At 54.9% G+C, this 21,378-nt stretch overlaps 2 protein-coding genes across 3 annotated transcripts in view; one reads left to right on the top strand and one right to left on the bottom strand.

The window, feature by feature from the left end:
- Positions 1-5,173, top strand: part of FHIP1A (FHF complex subunit HOOK interacting protein 1A) — a 99,243-nt gene extending 94,070 nt beyond the window's left edge. Inside the window, exon 11 of the mRNA XM_004588121.3 lies at positions 4,868-5,173. Within this exon, the coding sequence (XP_004588178.2) occupies positions 4,868-5,121 (254 nt within the window). The 3' untranslated portion in view covers positions 5,122-5,173. The remainder of the gene's footprint in view (positions 1-4,867) is intronic.
- Positions 5,174-12,123: 6,950 nt separating this feature from the next.
- The window catches only part of GATB (glutamyl-tRNA amidotransferase subunit B), a 73,916-nt gene continuing 64,661 nt past the window's right edge, over positions 12,124-21,378 (bottom strand). For both annotated transcript variants that reach the window (XM_058666761.1, XM_004588171.2), the window contains exons 11-13: positions 17,901-17,979; positions 13,338-13,472; positions 12,124-12,365 (exon numbers count right to left, since the gene is read on the bottom strand). In XM_058666761.1, the coding sequence (XP_058522744.1) occupies positions 12,219-12,365; positions 13,338-13,472; positions 17,901-17,979 (361 nt within the window). In that variant the 3' untranslated portion in view covers positions 12,124-12,218. The remainder of the gene's footprint in view (positions 12,366-13,337; positions 13,473-17,900; positions 17,980-21,378) is intronic.

The following is a 21,378-nucleotide window of genomic DNA, read 5'->3' as shown; positions in this document are numbered from 1 at the left end:
GCCTTCTTTTTTTTTTTTTTTTTAAGCTTTTATTATCATTGGAAAGCCGGATATACAGAGAGGAGGAGAGACAGAGAGCAAGATCTTCCATCTGATGATTCACTCCCCAAGTGAGCCGCAACGGGCCGGTACGCGCTGCTCCGATGCTGGGACCAGGAACCTCTTCTAGGTCTCCCATGTGGATGCAGGGTCCCAAAGCTTTGGGCCGTCCTCAATTGCTTTCCCAGGCCACAAGCAGGGAGCTGGATGGGAAGTGGAGCTGCCGGAATTAGAACCGGTGCCCATATGGGATCCCGGTGCGTTCAAGGCGAGGACCTTAGCCGCTGGGCCACGCCGCCGGGCCCTGTCAGTGCCTTCTTGAGCTGAAGTGGCAGCGTTGGGCTGAAGCCGTGGGGAGGAGGATGGGTGCTCAGCTCAGGCCAGGCCCTGCCAGGCCCGGCCACCGCCACTGCTCTCCTCATGGACGCTCTGGCTGGACAGATTTGGTAACCTCTGTCCCCACAGCTGTGACTTAGGCCTGGGTCCGTGCACACCGGGACCAGGAGATGCTCCTTGTCGCACTGGCTTCTTCGTGGACAAGTCGGGCCTCTTCATGGAAGCCACAGTGGAGAGAGGAGGACTCAGGCACGGGGTCCAAAACTGGGTCAGGAGAGGCAGGGATGTCACACAGGGTAGTTTTGAAGCCTGTAAGGAAAGCCAAAGGTCTGTTCCTGCTTCAGTTGCTTGAACTTGGTCACTTTGCTTCCCTGGGTCACTTGTATCCCAGCTTCCAAATGAAGGATTTGTCCTCCATGTCTAGGGCTTCTTTCTGACTAAAGCCAGAACTCCAGTAGAGCTGAGCCCTCGGGTGTGGCACGGCTAAGTTTTGCTGTGTGCAGCTAGTTAAAATGGGTCAGGCTTCAGCTGTTGGATCAGAGAGCAGGTCAAGTCGCCTGTGGAGGGAAAGAAGCCTCCACATGTTGGTGGTGAGGTGGGCCTCGGGCCCCTCGTGGCCTCTGCTAGCCACATGGGAGATAGGTCTGTGAGCTCTGCTGCTCGGAGCTGGGAGAATGCTTCCATAGCCCGCCGTGTAAAAACGCTGTGGCCCAAACAGAGCCATTTGCGATCGGTCGAGAGCGTGTGCTTGCCTGGGTGTGCTGCTGATCTGGGCCAGCCTTGGCCGATTTCACCTGCACTAGCCTTTGTGCCTGCGGCAGGGCGCTGCATATCTGGGAAGTCCTCACTGAGGCAGCCGGCAGGAGCGGTGGGGCGTTTCTTACACCCCGCGAGGCCAGCCCAGGCTTTTCAACATCACTGTCCTGCGGATGGAATGGGAACATCTTTGGATTTGAGGCTCAGAAGCAGAGTCCTGTGGGGGCAGTCCTGCTGTGTCCTGTCATGTGTACAAGCCCCAGGGCCAGCACAGATTCCACAGTGGAGCGGAAGTGCTGGCAGGAGTAGTTGAGGGGTTCGCAGTGCCTTCTGCAGTGTGCCTTCAGTGTGCTCACGCTGGCCTCCAGGTTTCCAGTGTGTAAAGTGCTTTCCTGGCAGTTCAGTTTCGTTAGTACTGGAAAATGGGCCAGAAAGGTTCTGTAAACTTAGTGTCACGTGTGGAAGCTGAGGTGGAGGCCCAGGGAGGGCTGCCCGGATCCTGAAGCTCCAGTACTGATCCTGCCCCGGCTGGGTCATCGAGATCCACGCACACATGGACCGGGCTGGACAGGGCAGTGTGCTGAGCCTGAACCGGCATGTTCAGGGTGGGAGTGTGGGAGGAGGCCCCTCATGCCTGAGCCCTGTCCTACCCTCAGGGTGTCTGGTGGCCATGTATGTGCAATGTGTGCGCCCACAGGAACTTGTTTCCTCTGCACAAGATTGTCAGGTAGTCATCTAGCAGTCATGGGACATTCCGGGTACCCATAGGGAGTTCTCCTGGGATATAAAACTTGTTTATTAACTAGGTGTTTTGCATTAAGTTGCTAATAAGGTTGACCCTGGGGAGGGTGTTAGCAGAGCGCCACTTCTCCCCAGCCTCCTCACAGAGCTCTAAAGTCATGGAGTGAGCGAGTTCTCTGACACGCTGTAGAGCTGTCCTCTGCAGCAGGCCTCACTGGGCAGTGGTTTTCTGCAAGGAGCTGGAGCTGGTAGCCCTGTTCTCACTCGGACACATGAAGGGTCGTGTTGTCACAGGCCTCCTGTTGGCCGTTCCTGGGCCTGCGCAGTGCCCCGTGCTGCACAGTGCTGCCAGCGGGGTGAATGCGACACAGCTCCCTCTCCCAGTTCCAGAATCTTCCCTGTGTTAGTTTTGAAAACCCTGTGCTGCCCTCTTTTAAAGCACCCAGGGCAGGATTTCATTTCAGAAACAGCTGATTTTGGCACTCCCTCGTGCCTCTCCTTCCCTGCCTCTTTCACAGGTGCTTGTGCCTGTTGTGGAACCCTGTTACAAGGGGCATGGCTCAGGTGCGTGCCCTCCACCTCCTGGCAGCCGGGCTGGGAGGTAGGCAGTGGGTGGCAAACAGGCCTCCTGACCTGCCTGTGCCGCTGCCAGCTGACCGCCCAGGAGACCCCTGCCCTCTCAGGGCCAGGTTCGTTCTCCCAAGCCATAGCATAGTACTTGCTTGTGTTCTATCCAGAGTTCTTTTAATTGATCTCTGATTCTAGACAGGAGGTGAGCTAGCTGTCATCTCCACTTCACAGAAAAGGAAGCATGTCATGTGAAGGGACTTCGGAAAGTCTGTGGCAAATGGATTTAAATGGGACTCTTTGCTTATAACGGGTCTTCACAAAGTCTACAGAAAACGCGTATCAACTAAGAACAGCATGGATTTCAGATTTTCTGCACCAGAATAAGCTTTTGATCATGCTTCCCATGAAGTTTTTGAAGTGCCCTTGTGTGAGAAGCTGCTTGCCAGAACCGCTTGAGGGGGGCCTGTGGAGCCACATGGACAGGCCAGCCCCCTAGAGGTGGCCCACACCACTGTGCCGGCTGCTGGCAGTGTGAGGGCTCCCCGTACATGCCTCGATCTCCCCCCCACCGGCCCTCCAGCAGTGAACCTGGCTGGGCCGGGCAGCCTTGGCAATGATACTTGTTGATGCTTGTGTTCAGCCAGCTAGCCGAGCCACCAGAATCCTTGTTAGGGGAGGGCAGGAGAGGAGGGAATTTGAAAGACAAAGTTGCAGAGGAGCAGTGGGAGCCAGCTCCAGGGGGCGATGGGAACTGGGAAGAACTGGGGTTGGTCAGTTAGTTCACTCACACCATCAGCAAACGCTCATGTGCTCCCCTGCTCCCATGACTATGGAAGGCTGGCAGGGGCTCTGCCTTGCGGAGCTCAAAGCCACGTGGAGGAGATGGTGCCAGGCTGGAGGGCAGTGCCAAGCCTCCATCCGCAGGCAGGGCTCCCCAAGGGCAGGGTACCTGTGGTGTGTCGCCTGACCCTTAGCCAGAGGTCCCTGTGTGCGTGACAGCTGCCCACTGATTTCTCCAAGCTTGTGACCCAGAGGTGAAGCGACTTGCCTGAAGAAACTCAGCCAGCAGGTGGTGGCATTTGGCTCAGCTGCAGTCAAGCAGTAACGTGGGGAGGCATTCCAGGTGAAGGAAGCCGCACAACCAGTGCAGCTGTGGGCGTGGGAATAGCACCCACACAACCCACAGGTGCCCTGTTCCTCATGGGTGTCCAGGCTGGCTTCTTTCCTGTGCTTGGTTGGGCATTTGGGAGACCAACACCGCCCAAGGGCCGGGGAGGGGGTGATGTGTCCTCAGCCTAGGGTCAGTGCAAGCTTAGAGTTTGTACTGAAAGGTACCAGCAGATTCCTAACGTTTCCAGTTTTTTATGGCACAAACCGTGATGAACTTTCCTCTGAAAGGATATTTAAAGCAGCAAAGTGGCAGTTTTTTTTTTTTTTTAACACTAAAGACTGTAGTAGTGAGATGTGGAAAGTACTATAAATGTCAAGAATTTTTAGTACTGTAGTTAAGCGACACTCCACAAAGGGTGTTGAAAAATGGGACTGAATTTTAAACAGCAGCCAAAATAATGAAGAGCCTGAATGTAGTGATTTAAAAGGAGTAATGAGACTATTTGGGTATGGGGGTAGGGGGCAGAAGGAGGCCTGTATGATTGCCAGATATACGAGGGCTGGGGTATTAAAGAATTAAATCGTCAGGGGTACTGAGCCATTTTAACCAGTAAAGCTGACTTGATAGGAAAATGCAGATCACTTAACTATGTCACAGCATATGGCCACACTTCCCCAAAGGCTTGATTCTGAGCTGGAAAGCCCTGGGCGTCGTTTGGCAAAGCAGGCTTCCCAGCCACATGCCACCGCTGCGTTCCCATGGCAGCAGGGAGTGGTTGCTGTGGTTTTGCCAGCACCCAGCTTTCCCCCTCGCTGCTTCCCTTTCTGTGAAAGGCTGGCCAGCCAGGCCAGCAGGGGATGTGGAGCACCTGCAGCTGGCATCCTGGGGGCCGGGTGAACAGAGCATCTCCACTGAATCTCCACCATGCTCAGGCCTAAACTGCCGAAGACAGAACAGCTGCCTCGGCACGGGGAGCCCGAGAGCAGGCGGGGCCACTCACAGGACATCTTCAACCTGTGGCGGCAGCACAGGACACCTTATTCACGTGTCCCTTGCCAGCACAGGCTGGGCCCAGGGGATTCCTGACAGGCCTGTGTGGAGTTCCTTATGCAGGATTTTGGGTAGAAGGCTCCTCTCAGGTGCCACGGGCTGGAGGTTACCTGATGGCAAAACGCCTGTGAGCCAGAACACCTGAGATGTGTCTGCATGCTTGCTGCCTGCCAGACACACCCCACCCACCGCCTCTCTCTCCATTTCAGGTGGCCGGGCAAGGGTCCTGGAGGGTAACCCTGACAGTTGTCTTTCTGGTTTCAGACCCCGTTCAGGAAGCTGCCAGGACAGGAGGTGGCACGAACCTGTTGGATGGCCCCCCAAGAGTACTTCATCCCTTCCTGCCAAGCAGAGCCAAGGTGGCTGGGGTGCCCCCACACCTGCCGCCGCCGGTGAGGAACCCCATGCTGGCCGCAGCCCTCTTTCCCGAGTTCCTGAAGGAGCTGGCCGCCTTGGCCCAGGAACACTCCATCCTGTGCTGCCAGGTGCTAGGGGACTTTGATGACTCCTGCTGTTAGCTTTTTTGTTGTTGGTTTTTTTCCCCCCTGAATAGAGGTTCTTGTTTCACAAGGTTTTAGTGTTTGGACTGAATGTTAAATGCAAAGCTGCTTACACCGATTTCTACTTTGGTGTTTCCTGACGATACTTGATTTGCGGGATGGGCATTTTCTATCTCCTCACCCCTGGGTGGGTCTCTCCACCTGACGGCGTATCGAATGTACATCCCACAGCTGTTTTGTATCTGTGGCTTTTCCTCCTCACACTGTCCGATGACGATGAGCTCAGAGCCCTTGCACCACTCCAGGTCATTCATCTTGGCAGCTCCGATCCCATGGAGCCAATACTGGGGTCCAGCATTTGTGGGGAGGCCTCCTGTGGCCGGCGAGACCTAAAGCTACAGTGGTGCACCTGTGGCCTTTGGCTTCCGTGTCATCAAAGACTAAGGCTGGATCCCTCCCTGCCACCTCCTCCGGCTCTGTGGAGCCAGCATGGTGAAGCCCACGTCCCTCTGACTTCCAGGACGCAAGTGCTACCCAACACACAGTGCCTTATGGGATGGGAAAATCCAGCGACCTCCACTCACTGCCTGGGAAGCCAGGAGCAGCCAGAGAGCATTTGGAATGGAATGTTCCTGGTCGCTGGAGACCACTCTCATCAGCATGACCCCACTGAGGTAGCCTTATCTGCATGAGATATGCATAAAATGACACTGAGCTATGCAAACTGTCACTCTGGCTTTCGGGCGCCTGACCAGATGAAGAAAGCATGGAGTTGTGTGCTTCCACAGAGAAGCGAGGCAACCCACATTCATGTTTTAGTGTTCCATGAAAACAGCCATCAGCTTAGGGAGCTCTCGCTCATGGTGAGTTTTTGAGGGTGTGTGTATGGAGTGTGTATGTTTTTGGTGGGGGTTGGTAGGGAAAATGTAGGGAGCCTGTGCAAACCACTGGTTCATGATTTTAAATTCTGTTTGCTTCTGCTAAGGTGTTGTACTTGGTAGAGAAGGAGAAACCAGACAGCCTGCCAGGGCAGCTGGGATGTAAATGCAGAGCCCAGTGCCTGCTGGCAATTCACTCCAAGCACACACACACACACACACACACACACACACACACACTGCCTTCTGAGTCATGGGCTCTATTGGAGGCCCCCACGTGGCATGTTAGTGCCCCTGTCGCTGCTCAGTCTGCTCCAAGAGGCGTGATTATGTTGACAACCACAGCACCTTAAACCACCACTAAGAGGGGGAAGTGCACAGAATACTGCACACTAAAAATAAGACCAGAAAAAAAAAGCCCTTGTTTATGGAGATGAAACCCCACCCCAGTCTGTTTTGTTTCCAGTTTTGCAGGTGAGAGGCAAGTGAGGTGGAGGGGCCTCCGTGTTTGTAGGAAATTGGAAAGTGTGCCTGCCCCCGGTCTTTCCCTTCTTGGGAGCATCTTGGCTGGGCCCCACGGGCAGCTGCAGGTCTGATCCATGCCTCAGGAACAGCGTGGGTTTGGCCTTAGTCAGGCGCTAGGTACAGGAGGAGAGACTTGCTGAGATGCCACACAGCATAACAGCCCTTCTGTGCTCCAAGGGTCTTTCTACAAAAACAGCCAGCCAGCCAGCCGCTGGAGTGAAGATGCCAGGAGATGGGGCCTGGCCAGGGTCAGCTCTCAGGAGCCAGCCCAGCAGTTTCATCACTGGTAAACAAGAAAGCAAGGTGTCTGGTTTCTGACTTCTGATGGGCTTGTCTTCAACACTAGTCTGTGCGCTGTAGGGCAGCGGCAGCGTGCAAGGCCCAGCCCTCTGGCCCACTGTGGACACCCTAGTGTCTGCTCAAACAGGAGGTTTGTTTTAAGGTGGAGAGAAGGACTATCGAAGATGGGACTTAGCTGTAATTTATTATCCTCTTTATTTTGCACCAATGTTTATCCTGTGTGGACTTAACCAAGTCACAGAATGCTAAGGCCACATCTGGAAAACTATTCTTCAGCTTTTTTTGGCTTGATTTGCACCTTGCTCCACTCTCTGCTGGTGGCAGTGGGCTCTCTGCATCGCAGGTTCATTGTGGAATGTCACATTTATATTTTTCTTTCTCCCAGTAGGTACTGAAGTAGGCCTGCTTTAAAGGAAGGCAGTATTGACAGTGCCTGGGATGCAGGCAGCACGTGGAACTGCTCATGGTGGGTGTGGGCAGCAAGCTGTCACACTAGGCCTCCTGAGCTGCCCATGTGGACCTGGAAAGCAATGCTTATTTCTGAGCTCACCACAGCCCTGCCTGCAGAGGGTTGGGTTCATGGTTTGACAAAAATGAAGTTGGGGAAATGCACCTGCCAGCCGAGTGTGGTCATGCCAAGTGCAGAGACCCCAGGCTGGAACAGGAGAGGCGCAGAGCCTGGAAGATCTGGAGGAGGGAAGGCTGATCTAGGCAAGAACCAAGACACTGTGTGGCAGGTGGGGATGGTGGGAAGGAAATCACACTGCTGAAGTAGAATATTCTAGCTCTGGAGTAAACAAGTGAGGCCTTTAGAAATCATAAATGATGGATTGGGGAGAAAAAAAATTTTAAAAATACCCAGTATGCTTAAAAAATGTGGTCCGAGAGTAGACCCTCTCCTGTGTGAGACAGGCTTCCACGTTGTTGGGAAGACACAGTGGAGAGAGGAGCGGTGGCTGCAAACCCTCTGGGGCAGGCTCCTGGGCAGGCGTCGCTCTGTCTGGCTCAGCAGCCTGGCAGGGAAGGTGAGTCATGGGTTCCTGGACTATCATGGCATTAACCTCAAGTCATAATTCACGGTCTGACTTCAAGTTCCAGACTGAGTGGATTTTGTGGTTCAAAATATGAGAGCACTGACTTATTTAAAATTGATTTTTTTGAAAACGGCTAAGTCAGTAAATGTTTTTCCAAAACACTTTTTAAATATTTGTGTGTGTCTGTATGTGTGTGTGAGAGAGAGAGAGAGAAGCAAAATGTCGACAAAGGCCAGGGGCTTCCTGGGAGTCAAAGCTGGGAGGTGGGATGGGGTGGCTGGTGAAGGTGAGAGCCGGGGACTCGATGCAGGTCTCCTGTGGGGGTGCCAGGACAGGCACCATGTTCTGTGGGCCCTCCCCAGTGCCTCCCGGAAAGCTGGCATCAGGAGTGGAGCTGAGGCTGTAACCCCCACACCCCAGTGTGGAAGGCAGGTGAGCATGCCAACCACCAGGCTAAATGCCGACTCCTCACTTCACAAATATTGGAGAACTTTGTGCAGCCCAGAATACACACAGGTCCTGAGTGAGCTAAGTTTTCCAGCTGTCAGGTGGGGTCCTGGAATAACCAGGTAGAGGTGCTGCTTTCCCCATGAGCTGGCTGCTGCTCTCAGTGCTGTGTAGGGGGTGCACTCAGGACCGTCGCCAGCCCTTAGTGGCTTCCCTGAGGAGGGGGCTTTCACGTGGGTCAGAGAACACTGTTGGCTTTCATGCCATTAAGACTCACAAGGCCAGGATGCTGCTCAGAAAGCAGCAGCTTGTGCGCAGAATCCAGGGATGGGAGGCACAAACGGGGGTACTCAGAGCTGTTAGTTTGTCTAGGAAGTAGGCTTGGCTGCTGTGGTCATGTGAGCCGCCTTCCGTGTGTTCCCTGAAGCTTAGACTAGGCTGAGGCTGTGCTTCCGGGTTGCTGTCCGCCAGGAAGCACTGCCCGGGTAGGTGGGCTGTGTCTGGTGTGGTTCCATGTCTGTGTGTGCTCCAGCAGTCAGTGCAGTTCAGAGTCACCAGTCCTGTGGTTGCTGAAATGGCGATCATGGTCGTTGGCATGAAACGCCCTTTGGCGGGACAGGTGCTGTTTGTTGCAGGTGCTGCTCCCAGTCACCGGGCCTGCCCACATGTCGCTCTGAGGGTCTCAGCCAGCCCTGTGGCATTAGCTCTTCTGTGGCACAAGCCCTGACAGTTTTTGAACCATTAAGAAAAAATTCCTGGCCCTTCTAAAGTACTTTCTCCATCAGTTAATACGTCACACAACAGCAATTCTCCATCAAATAACAGCTTATCAGAACAAGGCAATGAGAACACATCTTGAAAGAATGGGTTGCCTTTTTTGTGTGTTTTTTGGTTTCTGAATGACTGTCATAAACCTAATGCTTCTGAATGAGCTCTCAGAAGACTAAGAATGGTTTGGGGATAATTTGGCCTTAGTAAATGAGGTCTACACTTGGGCATTTATTAGGCCATTAATTGTTGTGGAGGACCAATCATTTCGGAAGCTCATTAACGGGAGAAACAGGTCTTTTCGGTGTGGGTCTCCGGGAGGAGGGCTGGGGCACAGCGGGAGGCTGCCTTTACCTCTTCGGCCTCTTGCACCTAGAATGCCCAGAAACAATTGTGGCTTGAGCTACTGTTTATTTTCCTATTGGGTCACTGAGAATTGTGCCCCGACAAGACATAGCCTGTACACCTGACTCACCATTGCTCACTTGGGCCCCGATCATAAACGTCATGGAGCTGAGGCTCTAGCCGTCTGCTTTTTAGTGTGTCAGCTGGTGTTTACCTGCATGTGTGCAAAAGTCTCACCCCAGATCGGGCCCTTCTTAGCCCTGCAGGTGTTGAAGGAATCTGGCACGGATGGCCTGACCAGTGATATGTTTGCCAAATCATCTGAATAAAGGAGGCGGCAAGAGGGCTGCAGTGGGGAGCAGGGCACCCCACAGCTCAGGGCCAGTGCGGCTGACAGCCACACTGCAGAGGAGGCAAAGCTGCCACTGTGGTCACAGGTAACTAGGCCTTCCTGGTGGACGGGGATTTAAAATTTTTTTTGTTTCCCTTCTCAACAGTCACTGTGATACAGCTAAATTCAATTGATTTGAAAAATGCAATGTAAGCTGTAGGTCACGGTCCTAAGCTGTAAGCGGAATTGTCCAATGTTAAGCTGAAAGAGGGTCTGCACTTTCAGAAATGTCACGGTGTTCTTCCACTTGAGCAACGGTGACCGGAAAGAAGAGGGCGGGGCGCTCGGCAGGGATAGCCTTCCTGGGCGCAAGGACTTAATTTTCTCCCCACTTAGACCCTGAGGGACCTTGCTGAACAAGCCTGGACAGAGGCAGACGCTGCCTGCCCACACAGCCCAGGCGCCAGAACTGGTACTTGGCCGCACCAAATGTAAACTCTTCTTGGCCACTTCCAATGCTAGGAGCTGGCACCAACCTTCCTACCCTCCCACCTTCCTGCCAGGAGCCCGCCAGCCACCCTCTTCCTCAGGTAGCAGCACATGGTTTGGGCCTGAGCAGGCACAGCTGGCTCAGGCCGTCATGGGGAGAGCCAGTTTTCCAGCACATTCCCTCGGCTCTCTACCACCACCCTTAGAGGTGTGTGGATTACAGTGCCCCGGCTGTGACTGCCACTCAGTCTAACCTCCCCGGTACAGCAGACATGGAACTCTGCCACCCCCTCTAACCCTCGGGGATGTCAGCCTCTCAGGCCTGTTAGGAGCAGGACCAGACCATGTCAAGTTCTTGGATTCTTCCAGAAGCCCATCTCTCTGGGATCTAGACAGGTTCCAGTCAGAGCTGTGCCATTTTTCCTGGTAGCTGTGTCATTAAAATAGGAAATCCAGTTTTCAGAACTTCACATTCAAGAGCACTGACCATTCATTGTTCAAGGTGGATGAGAAGTAGCCTTGTAAAAGCCAGAGGTTTTAATGCTGGCATTTTTCTGTAGGGTTAAGCAGTTGTCAGTCCATGGTTTTCACTGGTAAACTGTTTCTTTTGAAATACATCCCACTTAAGCAGGTCCTTGATCTGGAAGAGTCTATAAAGACCCTTCGGTGCTTTTAGTTTGATGACTTAGAAGGCAGAACTTGTGCAAATGGGGGGGTCTCTAACAGGGAGCTGCCCTCCTCCTCCTGAGCCCACCAGGTTCCCGCAGACCTGCTCTGCCTGTCTAGCGCGGAGACCGGCACGGCGAGGCCCGGGAGCGGCTTGGCTGGGCTGCCTCGGAGGTGCTCTGGGAGCCTGCCCTTGCTTGTTTCCAGTTCTGTGGCAGAGCGTGGGACACATGGGCTCACTGGGGGAGGGAACAGATCCCCTAGAGCTCTAGGTCACCTCTGAAGCTTGCCGGAACATCACACAGCCCTGCGCCCTCGGCCGGCTGAGGGGGACACCTGTCTCACCACTCCTGGTTAGGTAAGGCCACAGCTCTGGCCTGTGAGCTGGGCGCAGTTGGTCCATGCTGTAGTGAGGGTGGAGGGGGAAGATGGGACGGTGACGGTCTGCTTTTCCCCTGATGTGTCTACTGTTCTCAGCAGGCTGGTTGAGCCGGCTGAAAGCCAGGGCCTTCCAAAGACCTTGCTGTCTTGCTGCCATCACTGTGTGACAAACTCACTTTGAAAACAGCATTTGCAAAGCTAGCCTGTGAGCACTGTCGGCGAGCAGAGGCACGCGCCGAGCCAAGGGCTGCGTCCTGTGCCTGCAGGACTCCTGTCCCCGGGGGAGGGCTCGGGTCTGGCGTACCAGTTTATTGTCTTCTCTCCAAGCTAAACAAATCACAAATGTTACAGCTTTTATCTTTCTCTGATCTGAGAGTTGGGAGGGGAGTTGTCAACTGCACAATCTTTGAAGTGAATTTTTTATGTGATATTTCAGTATATATTTTATTCATTAAATTTATTTGAAAACTTCTGGTGTCACAAAAACAATTCAGTTATTGTCAGACTGGTGCCTGCTGGGATGCGTGGGACGTTGAAAGGGCACGCGCCCCTCCCCAGTGGATGCGGCCACCGTCCTGCCCGCCCTCCCACGCTCTCGGCACTCCTAACCAAACGCGAGTGTCGCTGGCTCTGTTGCGCTTTCTTCCTCTTTGACCTCACCTGGGTTTCATGTGCCCCAGTGCCTGTCTCGCTTGCTGCTCCCTGCACCAAGCAGCACAGCCGGCCTTGGGCACATGCTCCTGGGCTTAAGCAGCAAAGAGTTGTCCCCACTGGGCAGAGACATGGCATTCCAGGTGCTTTAGGGTCAGCAGCAGCTTGGACGACGTGTAAACATGAGGCCGTCTGCAGGAGTGGCGTCTGGCCAAAACAGAAGGGGAAGCAGCCCAGGCTGAGACGCCAGTTCTTTGCACAGGGAGGTGAGCGGGGCCCCTGTCGGTCAGACCTGGAGTGTTACGAGGTGGACGACAGTGACAATGACAGCTGCTTCTCCAGGATCTGCTTGATGGTGGCGGGGTCTGCTCGGCTCATCGTGGCTTTCCGGACCAGCCCAACCAGCTTGTTTATGGCCTTGGGGTTGCCGCCCTTCACATCCGCCACCTTTGGAGAGAGAGCTATGTAAGAGCTGGAGCACCTGGACACCACTAGGGCCTACAGGTCCCTATGGAAGGGGAGATGAAGTTCCAAGGAGGTTGTAGGCACCTTCCCACCTCAGGGGGCCAGTGGGCTGTGCCGGGTCCTAGGGAAACAGGACACTCCCCTCTGGGGCTCCAGGAGGCCTGGAGGGATGCTGTTGCCCAGGAGGAACTGAGTCTAGTAAGAGTGGGGTGGCCTGCAGGAAGATCTAGTCATTGGGAAACAAACCCACAAAACATGACCGAGGCCATGAGCCTGACCTCCAGCTTGGCAGTGTCCGGCACACACCGGCTTCTTAGTGCCAATCGCAGCTGTATGGGTCGCTGCCGTGTGGCAGGCAGGTGGAGGTCATGGGGTGGGGGCAAATTGTCTTCCTCGAGAGCGCCTTACAGAGCTGTCCTGTCCCCGCTGCCTCCTGGGGAGACGCGGGCCATTCTGAAGGTGATGCCAGTGAATCCCCCGACGGACAGGCTGCTCCAGATGGCCTGTGTGTGGCACGGTGTGACCTGGTGCTGGGCTCAGTGCCTGCAGTGGCGGCTTCCAGCCACACTCCTGGGCAGGGCCCTCATCACCATGTGGGAATAATCGTCCCTTCTGCCCTTCTTCCCTCCTCGCACAGACAGGAAGTGGAAGCCTTTTCCCTCTGTGGTCACGTTGCTGCCTTAGCAACTGAAGCCCATGGCCAGGCCCACGGGAGGTGGACAGGCTCAGGCCTGGATCTAGTGAGCCTGAAATTAACCCTGACACTGCAGCCTCTTGGAGGTAAACACGGGGGGCAGTTTCCTGGTCAAAAAAAAAGGTCCCCTTCACCCAACCTTCCTGCGACTTCATCTCTTTTGACCATAAGTAGGAAGCCAGTGACAGTAATGCTTGCTGATGCCTCCGCAGGAGCAGTGGGGGGCTCAGCAGGGTCACTCCCAGTTCCCTGCTCCTCACCACTTGGGGGTGTTCGTCCAGGGTGGCGCGGCACAGCCGTTCCAGGGCCGCCAGATCCTGCATCAATCCCAGCTGCTTTTCCTGTACAATTTGCGCTGCCGTCTTCCCCTCACCCTTCCACAGCTCCTCAAACACCTGCGGGGGCAGGGCAGGGGGGGGGAAGAGGAGGAAGTGGCGTCAGCTTGGGAGTGCCCAGTCGGGAGCCTGCAGGCCAGGGCACTTGGCTGCCCATCTGGCCTCCTGATTCCCCCAGAGCGCCCCTCGCAGGTGGCTGCAGACCTGGGGGCTCCTCCTGATGCCGAGCTTCTGCCCAGCGCCAAGGATGGCCCCCGGCGGCCGCTGCCCTTGCCGATTCAAGCCGGCTCAGGCCCGCCGGCGGGGAGGTGCTGATCACTCACAGGACTCCTGCTGACGGGAGTCACGGGGCTGTGATAGATCTGTCTCGTGTCTGCAGAACTAATTAATTGAGGTGACATTCTGGGTGAAGGATGGGGCTGCACCGGCTGCAGGAAGGAACCAGAAACAGCTTGTTGGTAGACAGGATCCCAGGGGGGCCAGGCAAGAACAGAAAGGGAAATAACAGGAAACCTGTCACTGCCGCCTCTATCCCGTAGAGGCAGGGCTGGGCAGGACTGCCCGCAGTCAACACTGTGTGGTTCTCTACTAAACAAACACACACAAAACTTGGCCCGTACAAGATCCCCAAAGCCATCAGACCTGGGGGGAAATGGGAACATTTCACAGGCAGCAGTCCTAGGGACTTTCTCGCGGAAGCCATGCCTGAGGCGTGCACTGCAGGGAGTGGGCCCTCGTCTCCCAGCAGCCCCTGCTGAGCCCTAGGCCCCGGAGCTGGGGAGACGGGAGCGCCCACAGCCATACAGAGGCCCCATCACAGCACAGCCCACATAGCCCTAGCACAGCCGCCACAGGCACTGTATACCCTCGGCTCAGAACCTGGGAACACGTGCAGTGACCCGTGAGCCACCCGAACCTGGCCGGAGGCACCCCAACTCAGACAGGGAAGGGAATATCCTGTCTACTGCATCTTGCATCAAACCAGGCAGCGCAGTGGGCAGGATGGGGGCACCATATGTGCCGTGCCCTCAGTATACTTACTGATGAGGCATCATTCAGGTGCTCGGGCCACTGCTTCCCCTTTCACAGGGCCAGTCTAGATCCTGGCTGCTAAGTGCCACCCATCCTGGGGGTTCCAGAGTTTGGATTTCTGCCGCCCACACGGGAGATGTGGATGGAGCTCCTGGCTTCAACCCAGCCTGGCCTGGCCAGGGCCATTGAGGACATGAATAGGCATGTGGAAGATCGTTCTCTCCCTGTCACGTTTTCAAATAAAGCTTTTTAAAAAATGCAGAGCTCTCTCACCTGCTGGCTCACCTCCCAAATGCCTGCCAGCAGCCAGAGAGTGGAAGCCAGGAATCTGGAATTCCACCCAAGTCTCCCACGAGAGTGGCAGTGTTCTAACAACATGCGCAGTCATGGCTGTGTTGCAGGGTCTAGGTGAGCAGGGATCTAGGGCTGGGTGCAGAGCCCAGGCCCAAACTCTGCCCTGCCACCCTGATGGTGTCAACCATCAAAACAATTTCCTAATGATGAAAGTCAACACAGTGACCAATGTTTGTTTTCTGTCCTGTGTTGCAAACACGGGCTTTGCTCATTAAATGTATAAAATTTGTCTTTTCAATTATTAAATTTAGTGCTAACAGTAATAACAAAAGCATCACCTAGATATTAGGTTTTTTTTTTAATTCAATTGAACTACTGCAAATTGGTAGGTACCCAGACTTAGACCATTTTTTAAAAATTCCTACAAAATGTTCCTAGCCAGAACCATTTAACATTTAGGAAAAGAGTGGTGAGCTCAACCCCTGGCTTGAAACAAAGCACCAGCAAGGCCCTGCTTATAAACAATCTCCCCAGAGCTCTTGGGCCCAGGCCTGGGCCTCCCCTCTGCAAAGCAGGCCTGGCTGCTACAGGCCGGACCGACTGATGAGGACCTAGGAGCTGGCACAGCAGGGCCACAATGGCTCACACTGGTCAGAGCAGCCAGGGCCTTAGCCATGAGGGTTGGTGAGGCGCTCAGGCTCACTCCCAAGCCACATCCCGACCAGGTAAGAGCGAAGCAGACAGCGCTGGGTGCAGACCTGCCTGCTGCTCCCCGAAGGTGGGCAGGTGGGGTGCTCAGTGGTGTTGCCCCGGTGAAGCACCTGGGGACAGGAACAAGTGGCGAGTGGCAGTAAGGACCAAGGACAGCATGGGAGCCGTGGGCCACTTCAGGATGCTCTCTGGATGGGGCGACACTCTGGGCATGCTGTCAGTCTGGAGTTTGGGCAGCCAGTGCTGGGGAGTGTTTGTGTGCCAAGCGTGCCCCACCCTGCCGGCTGCCTCACCACAAGGGAACTTTCTGGTCCAGCAGGGGCGGCAGCAGGAGAAGCGGAAGAACAGTCAACTGTTGGAGCCCCTGGGGCTCCAGGAACCTAGGGCATGCTCAGACTGTTCCGTTAACTGGAAGTAAAGCTACACACATTTGTTAAAGCACATTATAAAAATGACACAAGAGGATGCCCAGTGGAATTAGTCATTAGAGAAAGGCAAATGCAAAGCCAGCATGGCCACTGTGGAAAGGCGCAACGGGCAGCGCGGGGAGGGAGGGCAGGCCAGCAGGCCAGGCCTCGCAGGGGGCATTACTGAGGGGCAGCCCCTGCGGCCCCCTTAGCATCCAACACAGAAGGACTCTGTGACCATGGCTCTGCTCCTACAGGTATGCACCCCAGAACTCAAGAACATGTACTGCAAACAGCACTAGCCAACAGCCAAAACGCACAAACAACTCAGATGGCTTCGGACAGGAAAACTGCGGCACGGCTGTTCAGTTGCCAAAGGGAGTAAAGCAGCTGCACGGGCCACGCTGGGCGCCAGGAGCGAGACACGACAGCCCACGCTGCATGGCTTCCGCACACGCCACATAAGAGCAGCCTCGGCATAGAAAACGAACGGGCTCCCGGCACACAGAGCAGGCTGCCTTCTCAGGGCTGGTGATGGGGTTCTAGCATGGGAGATGACAGCAATGCACTGAACACATCCTACACAAAAAACCGCCCACACCAGCACGCTGGCTTATCTTGTTTTTGAGGAGCTGTTCTCTCTCTAACCCCAGATGTGCCTGCGGAGAAGCCGGGAGGGAGCGCTGTCCACCTGCTGTCAGGGCTGGCATCTCAAGGGGGCAGGAAAGTACCTTCTTACTGCTCTGCATGGAATTCTTCACAGCCAACCAGAAACTGGGTGATGTTCTTCAGAAAATCCAAGGCAGTGACCCACGTGGGAGTCCCTCCCGGGGACACACCTTCCTCCCACACTCCTGCTGGGGCCCGCCTGCACAGTGGTGGGCAGCATCCGCTCAGCGCCTTCACAGGCATGCGCGGCCATTGGCCAGCGGCGAAGCGCCCCACCACTGCCCGGGTGAGCTGCTGCCTTGTACAGCACTTTCCTCCTCATCCTCACTGCAGTTGTCCTACTGTGCAAGGCCTAGCCCCGCCTTTTTTTCCTTTTTTTTTTTTTTTTTTTTGTGGGACAGGATAGGTAGGAAAGAGGTTTTTTTTCCCTCTTTGATTTCAAATGCTACAGCATGTCAGTTCCCAGGTATTCATATATTCTTCCCTACCCCTGGGCCATCCAAACCTGCCACAATACGTTGTTTGTCTTCCTAGGAAGCCACGGCCACTCCTAGAAGAGGCGTGGGCAGCCTCCTGGGGGAGGGGAGTCGGAGCCTTTAGCAGGTGCACCCCAGGTTCACGGCGCAGAGCTGGCAAGGGCCCCGCAGAGCCGCCCAGTTAGCTGAAGGCAGCCATGCTGTGTGCTGTGCCCCCGGCCCTGCTGTCAGCGCGCAGGCACATCAGACACAAAGGCCTGGCAATGTGACATGAAGCCTTGGCCGAGGCACCCACAGAGGCCATCTCCGAGGCAGCATTGAGTCAGCCGCTGGGTGTGCCCTGTGGTTCTGGGTCCTGACATGGAAGCATTTTCAACATCCCAGGAGTCAGGACCCAGGAGTCACCCACCTGGCACAGCTGGGCAGCTTGTGGCTAGCAGCTGCCTTCTCAGCTGAGTTCCCCCACGCTGGGCACACGCCTAACACTTTATCCACACAGGGCACAGCAGCCACCGCTCGCCCTGCTGAGGACACACTTGGGGACAGGGGCAGCCCGGGGACCGGGCGGGTGCCCTTGGTACCAGGGGGACCACACAGAGTCTGGCGGCCACGAGCTGTCAGGCCCAGCCTTTTACATAAACAAACGTTTGGGGGAAGACACTCAGGGATAGTCATGCAACACTGTTCTCCGTTCGCAAAGACAGGCTGCACATCGCCTGTGCGGCCCATGCTGGCCTCACACCCCTGCTGAGGGACTGCACGTCCCTCTCTGCCCAGAAGCACAGCGTGAGCACTGGACACCTTAGGGGGTGATGCTTCCCTGTGAGGATGGCCTCTGGGTTTCATAGTGGGCACTCACTGAGACCAGGTGGGCAGGGCTGGGGCAAGTGCCCACGTACCTGTTTAGCTGCTGTCGATGAGATGGCCCGACTGTCCAGCAGGTCGAGAAGCTCAGCGAGTGCAGAGGCTGGCACAGGACTGGTGGCCCCCCCGAAGAGAGGAGAAAGTAAGTGGGCATTTCACATCAGCAGGGGGCTCATTAGCAGTTCCTTAGAAACCAAAGCTTCCAACCTCTAAGTTTAAATGATTTGACTCAGGGTACTGCAGTGGCTTAGCAGCTTAAGCTTCTGCCTGTGGCACCAGCATCCCATTTGGGTGCAGGTTCAAGTTGTGGCCACTTTACTTCTGATTCAGGTCTCTGCTGTGATCTGGGAAAGGTCCAAGCCTGCAGCCACGTGAGAGACCCGGAAGAAGCTCGTGGCTCCTTGCTTCTAACCAGCTCAGCTCTGGCCACTGCAGCCACTTGGGGAGTGAACCAGTGGAGAACTCTGTCTCTCCTTCTTTGTAACTCTTTCAAATAAAAATAAACACATCTTTAAAACAAACAAACAAAGACTAGATTCATGCTCGGTGTGAAAACAACATACCAACTAGGCTCTGCTCTATTTACTTTGCATGTTAGGCTATTCCAAGTTTTGGGGACTAATGTCTTTTTTTATTTTACTTCCAACGATAATGGATGCTAGAGAGGAACCGCACCAACAGACAGCTGCTTAGGGCAATTAGTAAGAAAAAGCCGGGGCTGCGAAATTCATCAACTACAAGGAGAAAAGGGGAAAAAATGCATTAATTGAATAGTTTGGACTGAAAGAACAGCCTAAACATTACTCGAAACAAAAGAGCTGAACCAGCCACACTTCTACGGGCTTCCGTGCAGACATCAACTCCTTGCTGTTGTAAAGAGATTTTCTGGGAGGGGACAAGGGGCTGCTGGCCACCTCTTCGTTCATCCCTGTCCTCCTCGTCCCCCCATGCTCTGTCCTCTGCAGGTCACAACGGCTGGGGGCCTCACAGAGGCCCCAGATCTGCGACCTGCCTTGTATCACGCTAGAATGGCATGATATAAAAGGGGGAAACTGAGCACAGCACCCGGTTACAGACACGCCGTCCACCACTACCAAATGAGTGTCACCAGCCAGTGATATGCTGTCTGTCTGGGGCCTTAGGGAACTGCTATACACACAAAGGGGCGACTTATAAATAGCACATCAGGGTATGTAAATGAAGGCCCTGGAATGGTACATGCCACTTGCAAATGTCTCCTGGTTAAGTCTTGGGCCCCAGCACTCATGATACATTTCTTTGGAAGCTCTTATATAACACCAAGCAGCCACAACTTGGCCCCTTGGGCAGGCTCCCTTAAATTCCCAACCGACACACAGTCCTGGTTAGGCTCACTGCTTCCACCCGGCTGGGAGTCAAGGCTGCTTGCCTCCTGCGGCTGCTGCTCTGTTCAAGCTAGGGACAAGCGGTGGGCAGGGCCGCCAGCATTCCTGAGCTGGTACCTGGATCCTGTGTGGGCCACTTGGAAGAAATCTTGGAGGGCAGCGGGGCAGAAGGCTGCAAAGTAGACTAGCATTCTTCCCAACCTCCCCTTACACCAACAAGTGCCAAGGAGTAGGGGGTCTGCTGAAGCTTAGGACTTCAGGGACGTTCCCAAGCCGGCCAGACGTGCTGGTCCATCACCTCCCGGCACCGACTGTGTGTGCAGCCCATGGCACACACCAAGGGCCGCCTGCCTTCCTAGAGCAGGCACAAGACAGGGCTCCAGTGGCCACAGGAGGCACGGGGACTGCTGTGACAGCGCACAGACCCCAGCTCTGGAGGCTGTGAGTGCAAGCCCCAGGCGCCTAGGTCAGTGTATGCCCAGGGCCAGCTTTCTCAGCGCTTGTGCCCTCCAGGGTGTGTCCTCACAGCATGGCAGGAGGGCACTGGCACTGGCAGTCTCAGTCTACGGACACCAACCTCACTCAGAAGGCCCCACCTGCAGGCCCTAACTCCTCACAAGGGCTCTCCCATCCGCCAATACCCTGGCTTCATGGGGAGGACACGTGGATTTTAGGAAGCACAGCACCTGCAGATCACATCAATGACATAAAGGACACGGGACTGCCAGTAACTACCAACACCAGCTCTTAGAGAAATTCCTCTTGCGGCCTGGATTCAGGAGGTCGTCAGAGCCTACAGCGAGGCCTCCCCATCCAGCCTGGCACTTCTCAGTCACCTCCGTGTCCCCACAATGCTCACCACACTCGTGGCTCCTTTTTGGTCATGAGATGCCTGCGTGCTGCCCACATGAGCTGCAGAAACGCCAGGGCCAGGCTTGTGACAGAGAAACGAACCCGGCTGCTGGGCCTCAGGCCTCAGGCCGCAGCTTGTGACCCCTTGTTCTAAATTGAACTCAAACTTCACAGTCTGGCTCCCCTGCTGTTGCCCCGCACACATCCAGTCTAATCCGTGCTGCTATCCCGGGGGAGTCAAGTCAGCACCTGTCCTCCCTAAGTGTCTGCTGCAAATCCAAAAATCCAAACTCTAAAATGCTCCAAAAGCTAGCACTTTCTGAGTTCAGCAAGTTCCATATTCCTGGGCATTTTGGATTTCAGATTTTCAGATTAGGGGTGCTGAGAACACAGTCTAAACTAGGAAGCCCTCCTGGTCTCAGGCATTCTGATCCCGGATCTCCGCCTGCCACAAAGCCTTGTGCTAGCCATGTTCCCTGGGTGGGGAAGGCCACGGAAGCCAGGCTGGTCTCTGTACCTGTTAAGCTAACCTGTGTCTAGAAATGGGTACCCTTTGGGTTCTTGAAACTCCAGTGCTAATAAGTAGTTGGGTAAATATCAAGGGTTCCAAGTTCACACAGCAGGTTAATTCTTCTCTACACTCATTTAGCAACCACCAAGATGGCTGCTATGTGAAGCCCCCACTCCACAGCCTACCACAGAAAAATTGACCTCAGTTAGGGGCCTTGGCGTCAGGAAGTCACTTCTTCTCTCACGACCTCAGGGCCCCATTTGCTAGGTAAAGGGTTGAACCAGATGCCACCTAAAAGATTTCCATGATTAACCTTCAGCAGCTCCATGAAAACAATCAACAAAATGCAACACCCTGTGCTTAGAGCCAAAAGCTTTGTGTGTGCTCTTGAAGACCAAACATGTGTCTTCCCAGATTAGTGCAGCCTAACACATGCATCTCCCAGCTGTGCGCTCCCCTAAAAATCAGTCCAGTTTTACAGCAGGGAGCAGGCCTTTCTGCCCTGAATTAAACACTGACACTACATGGTGGCGACCCCAGGAGACCCACCAGGCCCTGCTCTCCTCCAAACATGACCTGCCGACCCATGCTCGGCAGGCATCTCACAGGTTCACAGCTGAGTCCCCATGCCCTTCCCCCTCTGGCATTCTGATTCCATCACGCGCCCTGCCTCACCACCCAGCTATGGCCCAGCGAGCCATCAGCTTCCCTCCTGAGCCTTCCTGCAGCCTCGGCTCCGAGCAGCCGTGTTCCTCCTGTTCACAATCGTGCTTGCTCTCTGACGCT

The sequence above is a fragment of the Ochotona princeps genome, chromosome 7 (assembly GCF_030435755.1).
Source record: "Ochotona princeps isolate mOchPri1 chromosome 7, mOchPri1.hap1, whole genome shotgun sequence".
In the NCBI taxonomy this organism is placed as follows: Eukaryota; Metazoa; Chordata; class Mammalia; order Lagomorpha; family Ochotonidae; genus Ochotona; species Ochotona princeps.
The sequence above is the reverse complement of the archived record's forward strand: the minus strand, read 5'-3'. Positions and strand labels throughout refer to the sequence as shown.